We start from the raw sequence: 19,556 nt of genomic DNA, 5'->3' as shown, positions 1-19,556 counted from the left end.
AATTACTAAGTTTCAACCAATGTCTTACCCTATTTATCATGTCTAAGGCCCTGTCCACACTAACACATTTTTGTTTGAAAATGCATATGTTTTTAGCTTACACAGTACTCACAGCTGAACCACTGAACAGCTCTTGTTTAAGGGCTGAATTGTAGTGTGGACAGACAAAGCCAATGACACAGGGTTAAGGGCTTAGCCTTAAGGTTAGGGTTCAATTTATCGTGCCTGTCACATGACAATTTCCTGGAAAGAATGAGGCCACATTCAGACAGTGGGTCTTAATGCATGATTCTGATTTTTTTAGTGAAATATAATTTTTTTGTGTGCTCGTTCATATTACATAATAAATGCAACTTCTATCAGTTTTGAGTATGAGCTGACTGCAACCCTGAAGTGACCCACATGCACAAAAGAGGTCCAGACATAATGCATGACCACGTAGCCACGCACTGTGTTTATGGAAGTAAATATGTTTTTCCTGCCGCTCCTTCTCCTGGGATGCAGAATTGTGATGTTTGCCATATTTCAATGACATAAAGGTCAGATAAATGCGACCTGGCTGTTCAGACTGAAGTCGCATTGCAAAATATCACACACGTATCGGATTTAGGACCACACATTAAAGTGCCCTGGGTCCTATTTGAAAAAATCGGATTTGTGCTGTTCAAACTGTCTTTAACAGAATGGATACAGGTCACATATGGATAAAAAAATCGAATTTGGGCCACATTTGCCTGCAGTCTGAAAGTAGCCTTAGACACAGCCTTGATGACCAGCCATGGATGTATTATATTACCATGTGTTAATTCAACATGGATACTTAATTACAGCTGCTTTGAAGTAAAATTCTGTATTTTTTCCATGATACAACTACTACACATTCACAGTTGGCAATCTTATTTGAGTAATTTAGGACCCTGAGTACAGCTGCATTATCGGCCCCCTCATTATGTTAGGTGTGCTTCAGGCATGTTTGAATGATTGAGATTCTTTATCTGAAACCTTGCAAAAAATTCCACGGCGGCTAGAGATCAGTTTCATTTTAAAATGCCTTTTTTCAATGAAAATACATTAGAGTGGATGCAGCACAACTTTGATAGTATTAAAGTGCATGTGTGTGCTAATGTGTCTACCATTTTCTCCTGGTTTTCCTGCAGTAGTATGCTGCATTATAGTCTGGAACTGAAAGCCTGCATGTGTTGTGGAAGCATGCAGTAAACAGCTCAGTCTTTCCTCCAGGGAGAACTTCTGGACCACATATATGCAAACAAACATACCAGTTTCACAAACAAAGAAATAAATAAATTTTATAAAAAAAAATTTTCAAAATCAGATACCTCTCTGTGTTGATGTGTTGATATATCTTGTTGGTCCTTTAAGGTGTCCACAAAAGGCATACCTTAGTGTAAAACTGATTGCTCACCTCAATATCCTGCTGTAATATATGGCAGAGTGTCTGGATGCTGCAATTGCGGTCTTGTGGTTGTGGCTGCAATCCTTCCAGGATGACATCACAGTACGGATGTGGAATGTTAGTATCTGGTGTCAGGGCCTGGCCTGCACTCATTACCTGTTTGATCTGTTGCAGGTCCACTCTACTCCATGGCTCATTGCCTTAAAATAAAAAATAAAAATCAAAGAAAACGTGAAGAAACTATCCCTCAGCAGCTTTGGCAACATCAGGCTTTGAGGTTGGAGATACCAACCAATTGAATACTCCTACTATTCAAGACTGAAGGCAACGGTGGCACAAATCAGATTTTTCCTATGTGACTTTTCTCACAGCAGTGTGACCAGCACAAATAATGTGGAATCTGAGGTTTTTAATTCTGATTTGGGACACATCCATATGCTATCCTTGATCAGAAAAAGCTCTGTACTGTCTTGCAGCTGCATATGTGTTCACACAGTCTAGTTGCATTGGGTGAAATACTTTTAACGTTGGCATAAAATACAAATCTAATGTTAAACATCTTGCTCTTTGTAGGTGTAAATTCCTTGGTAAAATAGTGGTTGTCATGGAGAAGGGTTTGGCATCATGTTTTCTGTGGCTGATTACACCCTTCAGACATTTGTGATGACATTTATCACTTATATTCACGTCTTTGTTTCTCGTGAATAGTCTCATCGATAGTACTACCTGGAGTTTGCTCAAAGAGCTGTCCCACCTTCTCCTATTGTACTCCATTCAAACAGAACAGCTTCTGGTCTCAGACCCCATGTAATGATCTTCATCCTTTAGTTAGATTATCTTTGGTCATAACTCATGATCTTAATTCCAAATTGTCAGATGATATCACCTAAGGGTTACTTCATTTTTCTTATTTAACCATTTTTAAATTAAAAAAAAAAAAGTAGTTCTTCCTCCCCTTTTTCTGAATTTCTTCAAAATGTAAATGGTTTGTCCCCAGTCCATGCCTAAACCTTCTAACACTAGCACAGTAGTTTGACAGAGAGACTTTTGGACAAATGAAAGTTATCACATAATGTCCTTGGTAGTAAGTATGTCTAATACAACGGTTCCCAACCTTTTTTGGCACATGACCCCATTTTAACATCACAATTTCTGGCGACCCCAGACATTCAAAACGGAGACTTTTTTTTTGTTAAAATTAATTTGTTTTTGATCATGTAATAGTTTGCTATACTGTGGTGCAAATGAACGTTAATTTTAGACGACATCTAGTCTATATAATGTATATTATTATGGATGGAGGCAGAAAAGCGAGGTTGAGATTACTGCACAAAGTGAGAATTTTATTTTCCCTGGTCAGGATATGTACAGTCAGTCCAGCTGCAAGGCTGTAAATTAATACTGAACAAACAATAACTCAAACTATGAATTATGAAAGAGCTGCAACATCTTAAACCAGCCACAATGAACATTTGAAAACTAAACAGTACCACAGTGCTTCAGTTTCAGCTTCAGAGTTTGTCATGTCTTTTATGTATTGTGACTGTCTCTCTCAACTCACCATATTTTTTTTAGTAGCAAGTTGTAGTTTTTTTTTTTTTGTTTTATTGATAACTAGAAATTTCAGGTAACCCCATTTGAATTCCAGGCGACCCCATGTGGGGTCCTGACCCCAAGGTTGAAAAACACTGGTCTAATAGTTCCAACTCCACCTCCATAAAGCCAACTATTAATACACAGAAAAAAAGGAAAATAATGGGCCTCATCCAAGAACTACTCATACTAAATTTACCCCTATATACCACATGAGTGATCTGGGGAGGCTGTGCCACATTCACCATTTTTTTCCTTCTTTTTTTAAAATTTTCTTTCTGGTATGAACGCCATGTACAAATCCAAACCTGTTGTGTAATTGTAACTGAAACATTTTCACTAAATGACTGTGCACTTCATTACTTTTAAGCATTTTTGAGTTTAACGCAACTAAATACTTCAGAATTTGTTGACAACGGTCATGTACAAGTTTTGTTATGTTTTCTGAAATTACAAGTGTTTAATGAGGAAGCTCATCTGATCCCATTGTACTTAAAGTAAAAGAAACTTTGAATATAAAAATGAAAATCCTCCTACAACAAACCCACATAACCCCACAAAATCTTCAAAATAAATGAGGGAACTTTATACATCATAACAACCACTGTACATTTATCTGACTAATTAAAAAGACTAGAAATATTTCCAGGTAATACAAAATAAGAAAACATTGTTAAGATACCAGTGTAGAGTTCCTGAATAACAGCACAGAGACTGTAGACATCAGCCCTCCATGAGCAGGGTCGCTGTGCAACAACTTCTGGAGCAGCCCATCTGTAAAGGCCAGCGGGTAAAGCCATCTTCATGTGAGGCTGGATGTGAGTACTTTCGTAGCTGGAAAAACATGAGAACACATAGAATAGAGTTATGACCACTGTATGCTGGACTGTAAAAAATAGCACATTGTTATACTGTTGTAAAGTTACATTTGACAGATCAAAGAGGTGGCAAAAGTATACTATATTTAATCAAGTACAAGCACAGGTACCTGTTAAAAATGTTGGTAAAAGTTGAGTTACTGATTAAACTTCTTAAACTTAAACAGTATCTAAAATGCAAACTGGACCTCACTTCAATCACTTGGAAATAAAGTGAAAAAACTAAGAACTAATGTTTTACATTTTCATGCTGCAACATCTTTAAAATTGTTTTTGTCTTGTTATGTGAGAAATGGGGTTTCTGGCCCTTCAACTGACCTTAAACATTATTATTATTTACTTGTGTTAAATCATATATGCAGTCTTCAAAAATACTCCAAGTACAGTGTACTGGGTTGTGTACCAAGGGACTGTGAAGCTTAAACCCGTTAGTTTGATGACCGATGGCTTTGTGAGAACCACACAGTGGGAAGACAGGATCCTCATTACCAGGCCTCTGCTGTGGAGGTACAATAGACCTTCACAAATCTGCAATACCACTGAGAGACGCCATTTGTCCTGCAGCACAGGGAACTCCACGCACTGCAGGGACAGGACAAACACGACTTTACACACAGTACTGTGCAAAAGTACATTCTCTTAAATTACTTATGTTGTTGCTCATATTGCTTCAACAGGAACAAGTCTGTCTTCTAAAAGCCGGTTCTTTTGCACCTGGATAAAATATATAGTGTCTCAAAATATGAATGAGGACAGTGATAGTCACTTATTTGCTACAGCTGCATTTGTGGGACTGACAAAATGATAAAAACAGAAATACGAGAGGTAATATAGTTTATGTTTTTTTATGGTTCAGGTGAGCTGAAGCTCATACAAACAAATGCTATGTAGTACAACATTTTAAAACCTCTGGTAAGCTAAGTTGCTGATGATGCCATCAGCTGTCTTGAGATGAGCTGAGCTGAGCTGACCCAGTTCACACCACATCTGCAACCTCCTATGGCATTCTGAAATGATTTTATCTCACTGCAAATCTTTTGTAACCTGCGCCATGATGCATTTGGCTCTAGGGATTTTTCAGCATTTCATGCTTACTAAAATTAAGATAGAGCCCCCTAAAAGCATAAAAAAGAGCTGCCTGGCAGAAACTGGCAGTATCAACCCAGTTAATATGTGCAGAATGCAGGCCTCCAGTCGTATCATTTTACAGGGATATGCAGCAGGTTGTGCAGTGTGCCAATGACTGGCTCAAAGACCAGGCTGGTTCTGTGGAGGTCATTGGAAAGGCTCACAGCCATCAGCTGCAGCAGTTGGGGATGGACCAGCTGGCTATGGAAAACACAAAATACAGAAGGTCATATCCAGCACAGATATACAGATAAAGATTCAGTGCAACAAAACATTTTACCAAATCTGTAGTTTAACCCTGTAAAACAATGTTAAATTATAGACAACGATTATGTACTATAATTATTATAGTACAGTGTGGGTTGTCTGGCATGAATTTGGAAGACTTGACCTATTAGGACACACTTTTCTATGAGCCACTGTTGTTTGCTAAAGCTTGTGTAATGTTTCCTGTACCATCCATTGTCTGTGGTGTTTGTTGTTCTCTCTATATGTGTTTCTATTCACTCTACTCTGTCTACTAACCCTGGCCAGTCAGGACACATGGCCATGGACACACAGGACACATGATTCCGTCTGAGGTCTTTCGTCCTGTAAGAGAAGGTTTTTCTTCCGAAGTGTTACTTTAGGTTTTGCTCCTGGAGGAGCTATTGGGTTTCCTCTCCATGTTGTACTTTTAAAACTGTGAATATCTGCCTTGAGAGAATCGTGTATTATGACTGGCACAATAAAATTACATGGTGTGCTACGCACTTTTAATACCCCTCGGCCAAATATAGTGTAAGACTGTGTTGAAGGTTACTGCCCTATAATTTAGATTAGACTGTATTTATGTAAAATTTATTACATATATATTTATATGTGAAAGTACTCAGATATTATAACTGCACAAGGCACAAAGCCATTAGATCTTGAAAAAGTAGGTCAAGATCACCTATTTTCAATAGGCTTCTGCTCCATGCCAAGATATGTCCACAGTATAAAAGTATAAATTTGGTGCAGATATCTCAATGCATTCTTCAGATAATGCATTATGTTGTTGAATGGACAGACAGACGGACAAAATGATTACAATACCCCTTGGCTGAGGGGTAAAAACTAAATTGAATTGAACTGTGAACTGAATTGAAATGAAACAAATAATTTTAGATGGTTTTTAAAACTATAAACATTACTGATAGGTCATTTATTACATTTCAGACTATACTATCCTATCAATAATTCCCTTCCTCTTTTTTTTCTATTTACATCCTGTTTGTTCTTACCTGCAGTAGTCTTGTTCAATGAGTAGCAGATCCAAATAATCTTTCTGGTTTGCCGTCAGTCTTTTTACAGTCACTCTGCAGCCCCTCCAACTACAACTGAGCCACAAAAGAAAATTTGGTGACTCTGTTAATTATTATTCTCATTTTATTTTGAAAGACTTAACACCAGAATTAGAGAAGTGACAGATCATAGATACTCTCTTTGTCCTTGTTGTTGTTTTTCTCATCACTCAAAACCTTATCTTACCCTTTGTATATTCCACATTCTAACAGGTAATTTCACATAGACATATCACAACACAAGTCATAGACAAAATTCACTTAGCAGCTGGCAAGTATAGACAAATGTGTTTTCACAAGATATATATTCATATTAGACTAGTAAGAATCACCAAACAAATCATTATTTCAGTCCAGTTTCTAACCAAATTTTTTTATCCTAAATTAAAGTTGAAGACACCAGACTATTTGGATGAAACAAGACAAAAATTATGTAAAAGACATAATGATCAACATTATGTCCAAACATGTCCCAAGCATTACTGTTGCCCAGATGAAATTCTACAGTGTACTTGACCAGGAGTATGGTAAATAATCTTGTAGATGTTACCAAAAAATCTTAAATGACGCCTCACTGACTTGAACATTTTCAGTGCAACTTGGAGGTATCTGACCTGCTCCAGATTGCTATTTATTTAGTCTCGCAATCTTTACTGAGCACTGACATTGTGCTGGTAAATTACTAGTCAAAAGATACAATGTAGAACCACACAGCGAAGACAAAACATTCACTGAAACAGAGGTTGATGAAAGATTGGTCTCACTTGGTCATGGAGGTCACATAGTCACAGCTTGGAGACAGCACATATTCATCATCATTTTGAGTCAGATCAGTGTCTCTGATGAGTGGAATAGATGTTGGCAAAGTCAGTGCCTGGTACGACCTATCTGCACACACCTATACAAAAATACAAAGCAAAAACAAACTATGAGAGATTCCAGATGTCATGTTCAAAATAATGGACAGACATGAGGTTACAGTCACTTTGACCTTAGGCCACCAAACTCATTTCAGTTCATCCTTAAGCCACAGTAGACATTTGTGCCAAATTAGAAGCCCCTATGTTGAAGATAAGAGTGGACCAGCTGACACACAATGGATGGATGAACCAGCGACAGATTAATGGACGATGCTTCTGAAAACTGCTATTCCATAAAACTGAGATTCCTGAAAACAGTAACAACCATAGTGAGCACAGTCACCTTGAATCTGGCCCCTGACCTCTCTGAGTTGCCCTTTAGTTAAACGCCTGACCTTCTTCCACCTTGTGTTTTAGGACATCCCACTAATAAACAGTATGTGTTATAGGGGATTTATGCAAGATCTTTATCTTAATTAAAGAGCTTCAAAGTAACTGTGATGGTTAAATGGCTTATCACAGGAAGAATAGAAGCACACTCTGCCTTCCCACTAGCATCTCTAGGGCTGAATATGGCACTTGCAAGTTCTCTGCCACAATCCTGGTGGCCTAGATCTGTAATGAGAAATGGCATGGTTTACGACACTATGACACAAACAAGCCCCCAGCCAGGTACCACTGGCTAGCTATAAACACAAGCTAGCCATCCCTTAATTTCACAGGCATTTACCATGGCAGAGCCAGCAAAGAAAAGAAACAGGTGGCTGTTGTCAGAGGATGATATTAAGAAGAAATGAGACCAAAGGAGGAACAAGACAAGAGTATGCCTTGGTCGAGCTTTTGCAGAATGCTGACAGAAAAAGAAGCAGGCAAAACAGATGCTGACTCGGCATTGTTACTGTTGTAATTGCAAGTATCGCTAAGATAAATTCTCTGTACTCTATGTATTTCAGTGTATTTGCATACTCTTGATGCTTGGTATTGGTTGTAATGGTGTTTACTTGTTTATGAACTCATTGTATGAATGAAACCCAGATGCTTGCTAGCTAGCAGAGATGTTAGCATACTCACTAGTAATCAGGGCTGTTTGTGTCATGTAGGTGTATGTTTGTTTAGTTTACTAGACTGCCCTTTGTCTGCCTCAGGAGTGCAATTTTACACACAGAAGTTTGCCACAGAAGTTTGTCAACTGAATGTAGTTTTTGTGAGACATATGTAGTTCATTATATGACCCATGTCTGTAAGGACTGCCTTCTCATCACTGGCTTCACAGAAAACAAATGCAGATGGTCGCAGGGGGAGGGCTAGGTGTTGGTTTTATGACAGTGAAAATGTACTTCGAAACTGTAGGGGGAGCTCCATAGAGAAAAATGCTACACAAACAGCAAAGACAAGCCAAAACGGTAAAATCTTCCTCTTTAGTTCCTCTTTAACACTACAGATTGCTTGCATCAGTGTAATACCAGTTTTGTAAAAATGTAAATGCAATGATTTTGCAACTGTCATAACCCCATGTTTTGTCATTTATGTCATTTTAGAACTTTTTGAAATATATACTTTTTTTTTCTTTCTTTTTTTTTTAAAGGTGATGGTAACATGTTTAGCTGTTAGTGCACATACTTCCTGTAAGTTAGACTAATACATTCCTGAATGAAAAAAAAAGTTGTGACAATAAGGAAATGCAAATTAAAAATGAGACCAAGGACATTAAAATATACTTTGTATTTGTATTTCATTGTAGACAGTGAACACAACATATTTCATGTTCTGTCTAGTTTTTACTAATTATGAATATGCACACATCTCCCATTCAGCAAAAACTGGAACAGTAAAACATTCACATAATTGTGATGTTGCCATTTTTTTTTACACTATTTAAGCATACAGTTACTGAAGACACCAAGTAATGAAGTGTTTCTGATGAAATTGTGTCCCATTCTTCCTGCACAAAAATCTTAAGGTGTCTAGCTGCACATGCTCTTCATTTTTATTTATTTATTTTTTATAACTTATATTTTCCGTATTGCCCGTTCTGCTTTGGAGTTGTAGTTCCACATAATATAGCTCTGAAAATAATTATTTGAGCTCTTTGAAAGTAGTGAAAAATCAACATGTTTGATATAACATAAAATCTCTCTCTTATTCAATGAATTTGATATTAATTTGATAATCAATTTTAGATGCTGTCAAAAAGGTCTTAAATAAAGCAAATTAAAAACACAGACATGCAAGTGTACATAGTGAATATATAAAATGTACTGTACCTTTCCAAAGCCAAAACACTGGGTTGCTGTACTGGAAAACATCATATTATTACACTGCATATCGGTGCCACTGAAAAACACAACAGCTTCAACCATTCAGTTACTTTGCCAAATCAAAGCGACAGCAGACACACGAACACAATTCTATTCAAAGTGAAAATTCTCTTTTACATTGATAATTGTAAAAAAGTTAAGACTGACTGCCAATGCCCACATGAATCTACTATGCAACAACATTTAAACATTTAATTATCTTAAAATTTTGTTTTGTTATATCATCAACATTGTTCTCATCTTGTTTTTACCTTTTGCGTTACTTTCGTCTGGTAGCATCTTTATTGTCATTTTCATCTTTTACATCTTTTCATCTTCTTGGGTGTTTTACAAATAATTTAAAACCAAAAATAACCACCTTTTTTCCTTGTACTTACACACAGGGTAAAAAAATGAACTTTTGAAGATTTAAAATCCTTGATTTACAGAGTAATTATTGATATCAACTGATGTGAACATTTTTGTTTGTACCCCCCCCCCCCCCCCCCCCCCCCACACACACACACACACACACACACACATTTTCTAAGAGCATCACTAGACCACACTAGGGTTTTTCATTGAAAACACAGACGTACATAAATATAACATTGTCTACAAACTAAACTTCTTGGCAACAGGCACTTCATTCGTCCAGGCCAAGATAAAGGGTGTAACAACCTGGAAGTTGAGTGTTGGACAGGGTGACCATTGAGCTTCCTCCCGAATGGACTCTGAAACATACGACGCATGGACGACATGTAGTTCTCCAGAACATCCAGCATCTGGTGAAAAAGCAGCAGCTTTAGATGAAGACAGAAAAAAAGAAAATCACTGGGCTTCAAGCAAGAATAGTTTTAGATTTTAAAACCAAATCTTTCTTACGCTGTCAACACAATCCATGATTTTTATAAGTGAATTGCTGTGTTGCTAACATTGACACAATGGTTTGTAGTCAGGCTTTTCCCTACCATTCTAAATAAAATCAAATGAAATGAAATTTAAATGTATTCAATTTAATTATAGCATCACATCATAACAAAAGTTATCTCATGACACTTCACATTTAGTGCTGGTCTAAACCAGGCCTGACTTATCAGTGCATGCCAAAGATTTTGGACAGACGGACAACCAGCTGATGACAATACCCTGCAGCCAGTGTGGCCGAGGGTAATAACTGTTAATACTACCACTCCAAATATAAGTTTTAACAGTAATATACTACTACCGCAGCTGTTAGTACAAATAATAGAAACCTCACCCATCTAAGTAACTATAAAATGAACACTGACACAACACTACAAATAAATGAGTGATGACGATGGTAGGAGAGAGGCAGGACCACAGGAGCAGGTCCAAAGATGATACAGGGAAAACATGTGAGGCAATAAAGCACAGAGACTCCTGGGAAGAATCAAGTCAGTAATATGTATTTGCTGGGGTGTGATTAGAGGGAGAGAGAAGAAGTTAGAGAAGAGGAGGAGGAGAGAGGAGGTCAGAGAGGAGGAGGAGGAGCAGAGAACAGCTCAGTGTATCATGATGAGTCTCTCAACAGTCTAAGCCTATAGCAGCATAACTAAGAGCAACCTGAGCCACCCTAACTACAAGTTTCAAGTCTGCATGTTGGCAGCGTAGTGCTCTATATGGACTGTATGGAGCTAAAAGCTCTTTCAGATAAGTAGGTGCCTGACTATGAAGGGCTTTGTAAGTGAAGAGGAGTATTTTAAAGTCTATCCAAGCTTTTACAGGGAGCTAGTGCAGAGAAGCCAACACAGGAGAAATATGGTCTCTGACACTGGTTCTAGTCAGTACACGGGCAATGGCATTCTGGATTAAATGAAGGGTCTTTGGAGACTTTTTGGGACAGCCTGAGAAAAGTGAATTACAATAATGTAGTCTGGATGAAATAAATGCATGGATTAATTTTTCTGGATCATTCTGTGTTCTGATTTTAGCAATATTACGCAGATGAAAAAGGGCAGTTCTAGAGATCAGTTTAATGTGAAAGTTACTCCTGTAGATTAGTTAGCTGATGGGCTTCCTCAGATTTAAAAGATAAATATAATTGGGTATCATCAGCGCAACAATGAAAGTTGATAGAGTGTTTCCTTATTAAATTACCTAATGAAAGCATGTATAAGGTACATATATAACCACATTAATGCAGTTCCTTTAATACCAACTGACTGTTCCAATTGTTGCAGGAGGATGTGATGGTTGACAGAGTCAAATGCCGCACTATGGTCTAAAAAGTCCAATACAGAAACAAGTCCCTTATCTGAAGCAGTTAGAAGGTCACTGGTAACTTCGACCATTGCTGTTTCTGTGCTGTGATGGTCTCTAAAACGTGACTAGAAGGTCTCAATTAAACTGTTGGCTTGAAGGAAGTCACATAGCTGACTGGCTACTATTTTCTCCAGAATCTTAGATATGAATGGAAGATTTGATATGGGTCTATAGTTAGATAAAACTGCAGGGTCAAAACAGGGCTTTTTAAGAAGTGGTTTGATTACAGTTACTTTAGGGGTGTTTTCACACTGGGTATCTGGATCAATGCCATACCTTGATACGCTCACACCTTTCCCACAGATGTTGCGTTCACAAACACATACCATGGCCCATACCTGAAAGTGGGTGTTACAGGGCCGAAAAAAGCAGGTGGTGGTGTGGAAGGAATTCTGTCACTATCCAACAAACAAAGAAGTCAGAAGAAGACAAACTCTTACATCATCAACCGAGTGACTGTTCTGTTCATTTGTCTACAATGGGATCTGTTAGCCTGTTTGAGGCAAAGTGAAGAAGAGTGACCTTTGTTGTCCCTGATACATCACCGAGTGGTTTGGTCGGTAAAGGCAAACCCGTGCCACACAGAATCTGAGGCTTTTTCAGGAGACGACAGGAGTACTGTCTATGGTCTCGTAGTCATAAAGTCCCTTCTGTTGTCAGAGTGGTGATTAAGTCACGTCTGTTCTTGGGCACGGATCACTTTCACACTGCAACATACCATACTGGAGTCCACGCAGTCCGTACCCAAGACGACCTTCTCAGCTGGACTCAGGTACAATACTCGTGCACAGAATGTTTGCATTCACACTGATAAAATTAAGCTGACTTTGGGGTCCAACGTACTCGGATACGGACTTGGGTACGCAGTGTGAAAAAGCACTTAAGGGCCGTGGCACATAGCCTGTTGATAATGACAGGTTCATCATGTCAAAGAGGTGGCTGCTAAGTAAAGGTAAAGCATCTTTAATGAGCCTTGTTGGAACTGGGTGTGAGAGACAAGTCAACAGTTTGGATGAAGAAACTATTGAAATCAGCTGACTGACCTCTATGGGAGGTCTATGGGAGGTCAATCAGCTCAACAATCCAAGCAAACACTTAATTTAAGTTTATAAAGTACCATGTTATTCTTACTTAACTTCAGACTAAAGCCTCTTCATCTACTGCGTCCAATATTATCTGAGCTTCAACCCCACCAGAAATTGTCTGTGTTTGTGCCAGTTTGTAGTTGTTTTCTCGTTAAAGTGTGGACAGACATTTTGTCAAACATAGGTTGTGTAAATGTGGGAATATGGCCATTGTTATTTGATTAGTTTTTTTTATCGCTTATTTCCATGTTTAGTATGATTTTGTGTGATTACATTAGTTATTATTTAGCTGTGATTTATTTCATTTGAATTCTGTTGCATGTGTTTGGTTTGTTGTCTTTGTTTTGTTGTGTAAAATCTATGTTCTAATTATAAGTTATTGAGTATAGGCCACACCCACTACCTGGGAGTGAATGAGGGAGAGACTGGACAATTGGTTGAGTGCACCTGCTGGCAATAAATTCAACAGCATGGGAAAGAAAGTGGGTCACAAAGGAGCAAAAGGACCACAGAAGGATACGGAGAGAGATGACAGGCGAACACGAGACAGACCATGGGCATGCAGTCGGGGTCAGGTAGAGCATAGTCAGAGCTGCAGACACAGTCGGGGCCAGACGGACCATGGGCAGAGACGTGGACACAAGGAGTAGGAGAGATAGGATCAAGGCACAGACCGGGGAGTAAGAGCCAGTGGAAGTGACAAGCAGGAGGCCACTGGTATAAGCTTCCTGGATCAACCGACACAGAAGACTGAGAGCCTCATCCCTGTCCAAGATAAGACTCATCTCCAACTTTATCCTCCTTCCGCAGTGTAGCCTCCTACGTTTTTTAATGGACATTTAAATTATTTTAATAGCTCTGCCTCATTTAAATTTTTATAGTGTTTTATTGGATTATCATCTTTTTTTGTAATAAAATTTGTAAACATTTATTCTCTTGGTTTTAATTCACTGCTCACACCTTGGTATTGAACCTGTGGCTTTAAGTTGGGTCCTAGTCCCTCTACTAGGTGGCATTGTCGGCAATTTTAACAATTTTATTCAGTTTACATATTCTTTTAATTCACCACTCTGCCACATAGACAGAATTGTTTGAAAATGGAGGAAAAATATTATGGAGATAAAATATCCATATTAGTCTGGACAGGGTACGAGACAGCAACCGAAGCCCTGAACAACCAAGGGAAAACTTTGTAGTATAATGGGAATCTGGACATTGTGGTCTCCATATTACACAAGCGATTGGCAAGTGGAAGCCACATATGACTGTGAACTGAATGTCTGACCTCAGTATCAACCGTGAGAAGGTACAAAACACTGAAAGACTTTAAGGTTAACAAAAGTACTACAATACAACAGTACAAGACATAATAGGCCAGTAATGCCCCAACCCCACGTCCAGACATATGACCATGAGCCAGTTGGAGGGGTTGACAATGAACTGTGTGATTAGAAATAACAAAATCAAAACCAATTTCTGAGTCATGGATCACATCACCATAGTTTTGTGCAACAATCTCAAAACAAACCAAAAACTGTCTTAACCAACAAGAGCATCTCACACTCTTACCACACTTGTTATCAGGTTGACACTCAAATAGTAAAACTTAAGAGTGACTGAATGCAACACAGATTAAATGGAATCATACTAATGGCCATTATCAAGAGGAAATTTAGAGTAGAAAATCCAGCAGTAGCAGGTCCAGAGCAGTAACTCACAGTATTAAACGTCCACGTAGAGTGCAGGCCACAGGTCGCTGTGTGACTGGATCATGTTATACTATGTAGAACTTTGAGATGTGTGACAGTTAGAACAGTTTACAAGTTCTGGCATTGACACAAATTGTAGAATTGTGATTTAGACACAAAACAAAAAAACTGAAGCAACAAAGCTTGCAAAATCAAAGTTAATCAGAAATTAAATGTAACTTATCAACCTGTTTTGAAAAAGAATAAATTCTCAAGTACAACAGAGTGTCAGTAAAAAAGCATGTATCTTTAGTCTCCATACATCAGATAAATTTCTTCCTACAGGCTCTGGAGAGTTCTATTTGCCGAATGTCTGAAGTGGAGCTTTTATTCAATGTGTTCATCACACAGTCAAAATCTGCATTGAATTTGTACTTCAGTGAAAAGTTTGCATGTTTTAGTTTTCAAACAAAGCTTAGCTTTTAAAATGTTTTGAAAGGATGATTTGAGTCAATCCACTTTCCTTGCAATTTCAGTATATGCTTACTTTTCTGCTTTCTTCCTCCTCTGCAGCCATAAGCCAGTCAAATGGTGTCCTGCCATTTCGATCATGCAGTCTTAGGTCTCCTCCAGCATCCAACAAACCACTCAGCACTAATGGATTACAGGACAATACGCCAGCATGTACTGGAGTACTCCAGTCTTCACAACGACTACAAGTAAACACATATTGATTATGCTTTTCTATTGATTATGACATTATCAGTCCTTAAAGACCCACAAGTATTTCTGTCACAATTTACAAATTATATTTTTGTCTTTCCCAAGTTATTTATCACCATTTATAATAATATTATTCTCTGCATTTTGTATTTTTCAGGGAAAATCATGTATTTTCCTATATTTTCCAATATTTATACTTAAGCATTTTTGATTGAAAAAAAACATATATTTAACTGTAATATATAAAAATAACAAATTTTCAAGTAAATTTTGTGTGCAAAATATAAACTGAAAAGTGCCCTCTTTCATTGATAAGAAAAATAGATAAATTGGTCATTAATTAATAAATGACCCTTTCATCAACAAAAAATAGTTACTTAGCTACTCAAATAAACTCATTTTGAATAATATAAAATAGAAATGTCCTTAAAATGTTACCAAAACTTAAACAAGATGATTGACAATAAAACTATTGTATGAATGTATTTATTGTGTTTTATATTTCAGCATTAATTCTCATTATTTATTTTGTATTCAGTATATGATGACAACCAAAAACATTTCAAATACCCTCTGGGCTTCTTCCAGGTATCCCTGGGGGTACGCGTACCCCACTTTGGGAACCCCTGGATTAGTGGACCAACAGGTATTAACTCTTTCATACATGAATTATAAAAGTGACAATGACCATCACTCCCTTCTAAATGTGTCAAAAATGTGTCAAATTAATAAAATTTGAGTCAAATTTGAGTGAGATACATATAGTGAGATAACTATATTACAGTTGACTGTTTGCTTAGACACAACTTTAATGATGAATATATTTTTACCTCTGCCAAGGAGGTTATGTTTTTGCCAGCGTTGGTTAATCTGTCTGTCTGTTTGTCTGTCTGTCTGTGTGCAAGGTAACTCAAAAAGTTATGGACAGATTTGGATGAAAATTTCAGGAACTGTTGATACTGGCACAAGGAACAAATGATTAAATTTTGGTGGTGATCGGGGGGCACTGATCTCTCTCCATAAAAATAACAAATGATTTATTTACAAAAACTTAATCTAAAATGTAACTGTACTACATTAAGTGGCAATACCAATTATCTGATAATGTAGAAAAACAATATAAATTATTCAAACAACCCATGTAGCAATTTTGGTTTTGTAAATTATTATATTCTAGTTTTAACTGAAACTTAACTAACATCATGCATAAATGGGTTAAACATTTTAGACCAGTAGATGCTTTTGGTCAGCGGTGGATGTTTGGGTCATTATGGGTTACGATTTTCCACATGGGGGATGATTTGTATGTTGTAAAACAGTGAATGTCATGGGGCCATAGATGGATAAGTGGGACACAATTATTTCTTGACAATCTGAACAAATGAGTCTAGTTCCAGACTTACTGGTTGGGATCAGCTCCATAATGCAGGAGCAGTTCTGTCACCTTTACTTGTCCCAACACAACAGCACAGTAAAGCAGAGTCTGACCGAGGTGATTCACACAGTCCACGTCAACACCTGGAAAACAGTCAGAAGCCAACATTAGGTGTTAGTTCCAACACAGTTTCATTTTTTTTTTTATCCTGGTTAAATCTCATTGCTACAATCTCTACATAAACATAGTTTGCTGTAGCTGTTATAGGATGGTGTAGACAGCCAAGACAGTAATTAGGTCAGTAACAGAAAAACCCTAATGGCAACAAATGACCAGCTTCTTTTTATAGATACAGATAATCCCAATAGGGAAATTTTCTACAAACTAAAGAAAACAAATTGAAGCCACAAAGAATAAATTAAAAGAAAAATAATCAGTCTGTCAGTCATCAAGTGTTATACATTTTGTTGCAATTAGGATGAAGGCTCTTGACTAAAGTTTTAGTAAAGTATCTTTGAAAATTCTAAAACACCTGGAATACATGTCACATAACAAGGGTGTCTGACAACACTGTTGGGTACAGAAATGACTGAAACATATGAGACCTGCTGTGAATTAATACTAAAAGTTTATTTTACCTGCACAACAACTGCTTACAGAGAAAACAAGGACATACTCATCTATAATTCAGTATCCAAACTGAAAAAGAACAATGCTTACTTTTCTTTCAGTCATCATTTCTAAATGGCTCTATTTTTGACCACCATAATTCTGTTTTCAGAAGGTTAAAATGCTGGATTGGTATGGATGCTCGGTATAAATGTAGTAAAAGTAATGCATCTTAAAACAAAAACATACCAGAGTTGGTCTGACTTAGTCAAATTGTTTGTTTTCATCTTTTATTCAGGCAAGTGATTGGAAAAGGACAAAATAAAAAGGACCTGATGCCCTTCACCCATGGGGTCCACCATATTCAAAAGATTCAACTTACTGGAGAAACAGTGAAAATGTATGTATACATTTGTGTTCAAAATTTAGTAGCACATTTCCAACAAAGATATTTCCCATGATAAAATTTAGGTGAGGCAACAAAGAAATTTTGGGCTAAATTCAACTAAAATCAGTCTGTCCCCGGGAACTTTAGCAAAATTTACTTTTGCTTTTTTGTATGTTTTGAATACTTTTGAAAAATTTTAATACATATACAGCTCCTAAGCCATCAGCAAACTAAAGGAAAACCATGCAAACAGTAACATAAAATAACATCTATCATAACAATCACACCTTTTTTAAGAAGCATCTCCAACTTGGTCAGATTCCCCTCCAACATCAATCTGTGCAGCTCAGCATGTACCCCTCTGGTGGTAACACCCAGGGGTACAGGACAGGGAAATGGCAACGCACTCATCCCTCTGGTCCTCACAGGTCCAAAAAGCTCTCAAGAATAAACAGCAGTCTTCAGCTATTTACAAATGTGAAACGTGACATTTCTTTAAGTAATAGTATCATAGGACTGGGCACTACAACCACACTAAAATATACTTATCAGCTGAAAACGATGATAATTATGATAAATGTCAAATTACTTCTTTTCAGTTTAGACTGTTTTTTTTTTTCCATTTCCTTTATTTTCATTTAGTGTAAAATCAAAACAAAGAAAAGCAGTGCAATCTGAGTTCCTATACAAGTTGAACATCATGTAAAATGTTAGTTATTTTCTTTAAGGTAAGAATCTTAAGTAGAATATTAAAATGTTTGTTCAACCTAAGTAAAATTAAGAAAAACAAAAAAAATTTACAAAATTTGGTAAATGTAGATAAGACTAAAAAAAAGAGGAAAAATCCATATGAGTTTTACTGTGAAAAATAATGATAGTTATAATTTTATTGCCCAGCCCGATCATAGCAAGAAAAAATAGTAAAAACAATAGAATACTGACTTCATTTCTGGTATTTGTATTTGCATACACTGTTGTGTTCAAGTATTTTGACACAAATTGACATCACATCAAACATATGTGGGGGAAAAAATCAAGCAAACTGAAACAGCAAAGTTTGAGAAAGCAAAATTTGTGCTCTTACCAAAACATTTGTACAGGACTAATTTGTCGACAGACATAAGTGAAGAAAAAGGGACTTAAACAAGCAGCTGTGAACTTCCCTTATTCCATTATTCCCAATATTCCACTCTTTAAGATTTGTAGAATTCAGACATCTACTCAAACTAAATAAAGGACTGGTAAAATAAATAAATAAATAAATAAATATATTACTGTTTCTTTTGAGAACCTATTCATTAGTATGTAAGGGGTGAAAATAGAATGAAACTGTCCTTGTTTTACTTGAATGAAAACATTTTCTTTTGACATAACACTAAAATATATTTAAAAAAAAAAAAAAAAAATAGGTGTGAAATTGTGCTAAACCTAGCTATATGTTAAGTTAGCTAGCTGACTTTTAAGTAGTTTAGCTAGCTTTTATATGAGGTTAGCTGACTGGTAACCCACACAAACAATAAATATGCCACTGGAGATCACTTTATTTAGAAATGTTGAATAAATTAAACGAACAACAACACTAGTTAGTAAGGTTACATTATCCGGCCGTTGAGAACTAGCAGCCACATGAAGCTTGGTTAGCCAAAAGATTAGCAAAAATCTGAACAAAGGGGATGAAGGTATCAATATTTCCCTCACCTAACTAGCTAGTAAACATTATGCTTAAATTTAATGCACGTAAAATCTTCTAAAATGAGTACTTACAGGCAGGTTAAGTGAAAGTAAGTTTTGTTGTAGTGAAATTTCCAACCTGTGTTAGCAGGTACTGTCAGGTAGGTAGCTAACCGTCAAACCAACCCAGTATTGATGGGAGTTGGGCCTGAGAGCCGATGCTTTGTGTTTTGTTT

General features: G+C 37.0%; 1 protein-coding gene across 4 annotated transcripts in view; it reads right to left on the bottom strand.

Annotated features, from left to right (window-relative positions):
• Positions 1–19,496, bottom strand: part of tex14 (testis expressed 14, intercellular bridge forming factor) — a 31,903-nt gene extending 12,407 nt beyond the window's left edge. For 3 of the 4 annotated variants that reach the window (XM_030153935.1, XM_030153938.1, XM_030153937.1), the window contains exons 1-13: positions 17,937–18,310; positions 16,681–16,795; positions 15,102–15,267; positions 14,585–14,655; positions 10,177–10,280; positions 9,463–9,532; positions 7,103–7,236; positions 6,279–6,374; positions 5,094–5,214; positions 4,289–4,467; positions 3,690–3,841; positions 1,424–1,614; positions 1,134–1,248 (exon numbers count right to left, since the gene is read on the bottom strand). In XM_030153935.1, the coding sequence (XP_030009795.1) occupies positions 1,134–1,248; positions 1,424–1,614; positions 3,690–3,841; positions 4,289–4,467; positions 5,094–5,214; positions 6,279–6,374; positions 7,103–7,236; positions 9,463–9,532; positions 10,177–10,280 (1,162 nt within the window). In that variant the 5' untranslated portion in view covers positions 14,585–14,655; positions 15,102–15,267; positions 16,681–16,795; positions 17,937–18,310. Of the gene's footprint in view, positions 1–1,133; positions 1,249–1,423; positions 1,615–3,689; positions 3,842–4,288; positions 4,468–5,093; positions 5,215–6,278; positions 6,375–7,102; positions 7,237–9,462; positions 9,533–10,176; positions 10,281–14,584; positions 14,656–15,101; positions 15,268–16,680; positions 16,796–17,936; positions 18,311–19,413 lie in introns of those variants that run through there. The other variant, XM_030153936.1, reaches the window with a different exon arrangement.
• Between the last annotated feature and the right edge of the window lie 60 nt (positions 19,497–19,556).

Source organism: Sphaeramia orbicularis, chromosome 14 (genome assembly GCF_902148855.1).
Source record: "Sphaeramia orbicularis chromosome 14, fSphaOr1.1, whole genome shotgun sequence".
NCBI classification, from domain to species: domain Eukaryota; kingdom Metazoa; phylum Chordata; class Actinopteri; order Kurtiformes; family Apogonidae; genus Sphaeramia; species Sphaeramia orbicularis.
This window is presented reverse-complemented; position numbering and strand designations above follow the sequence as displayed.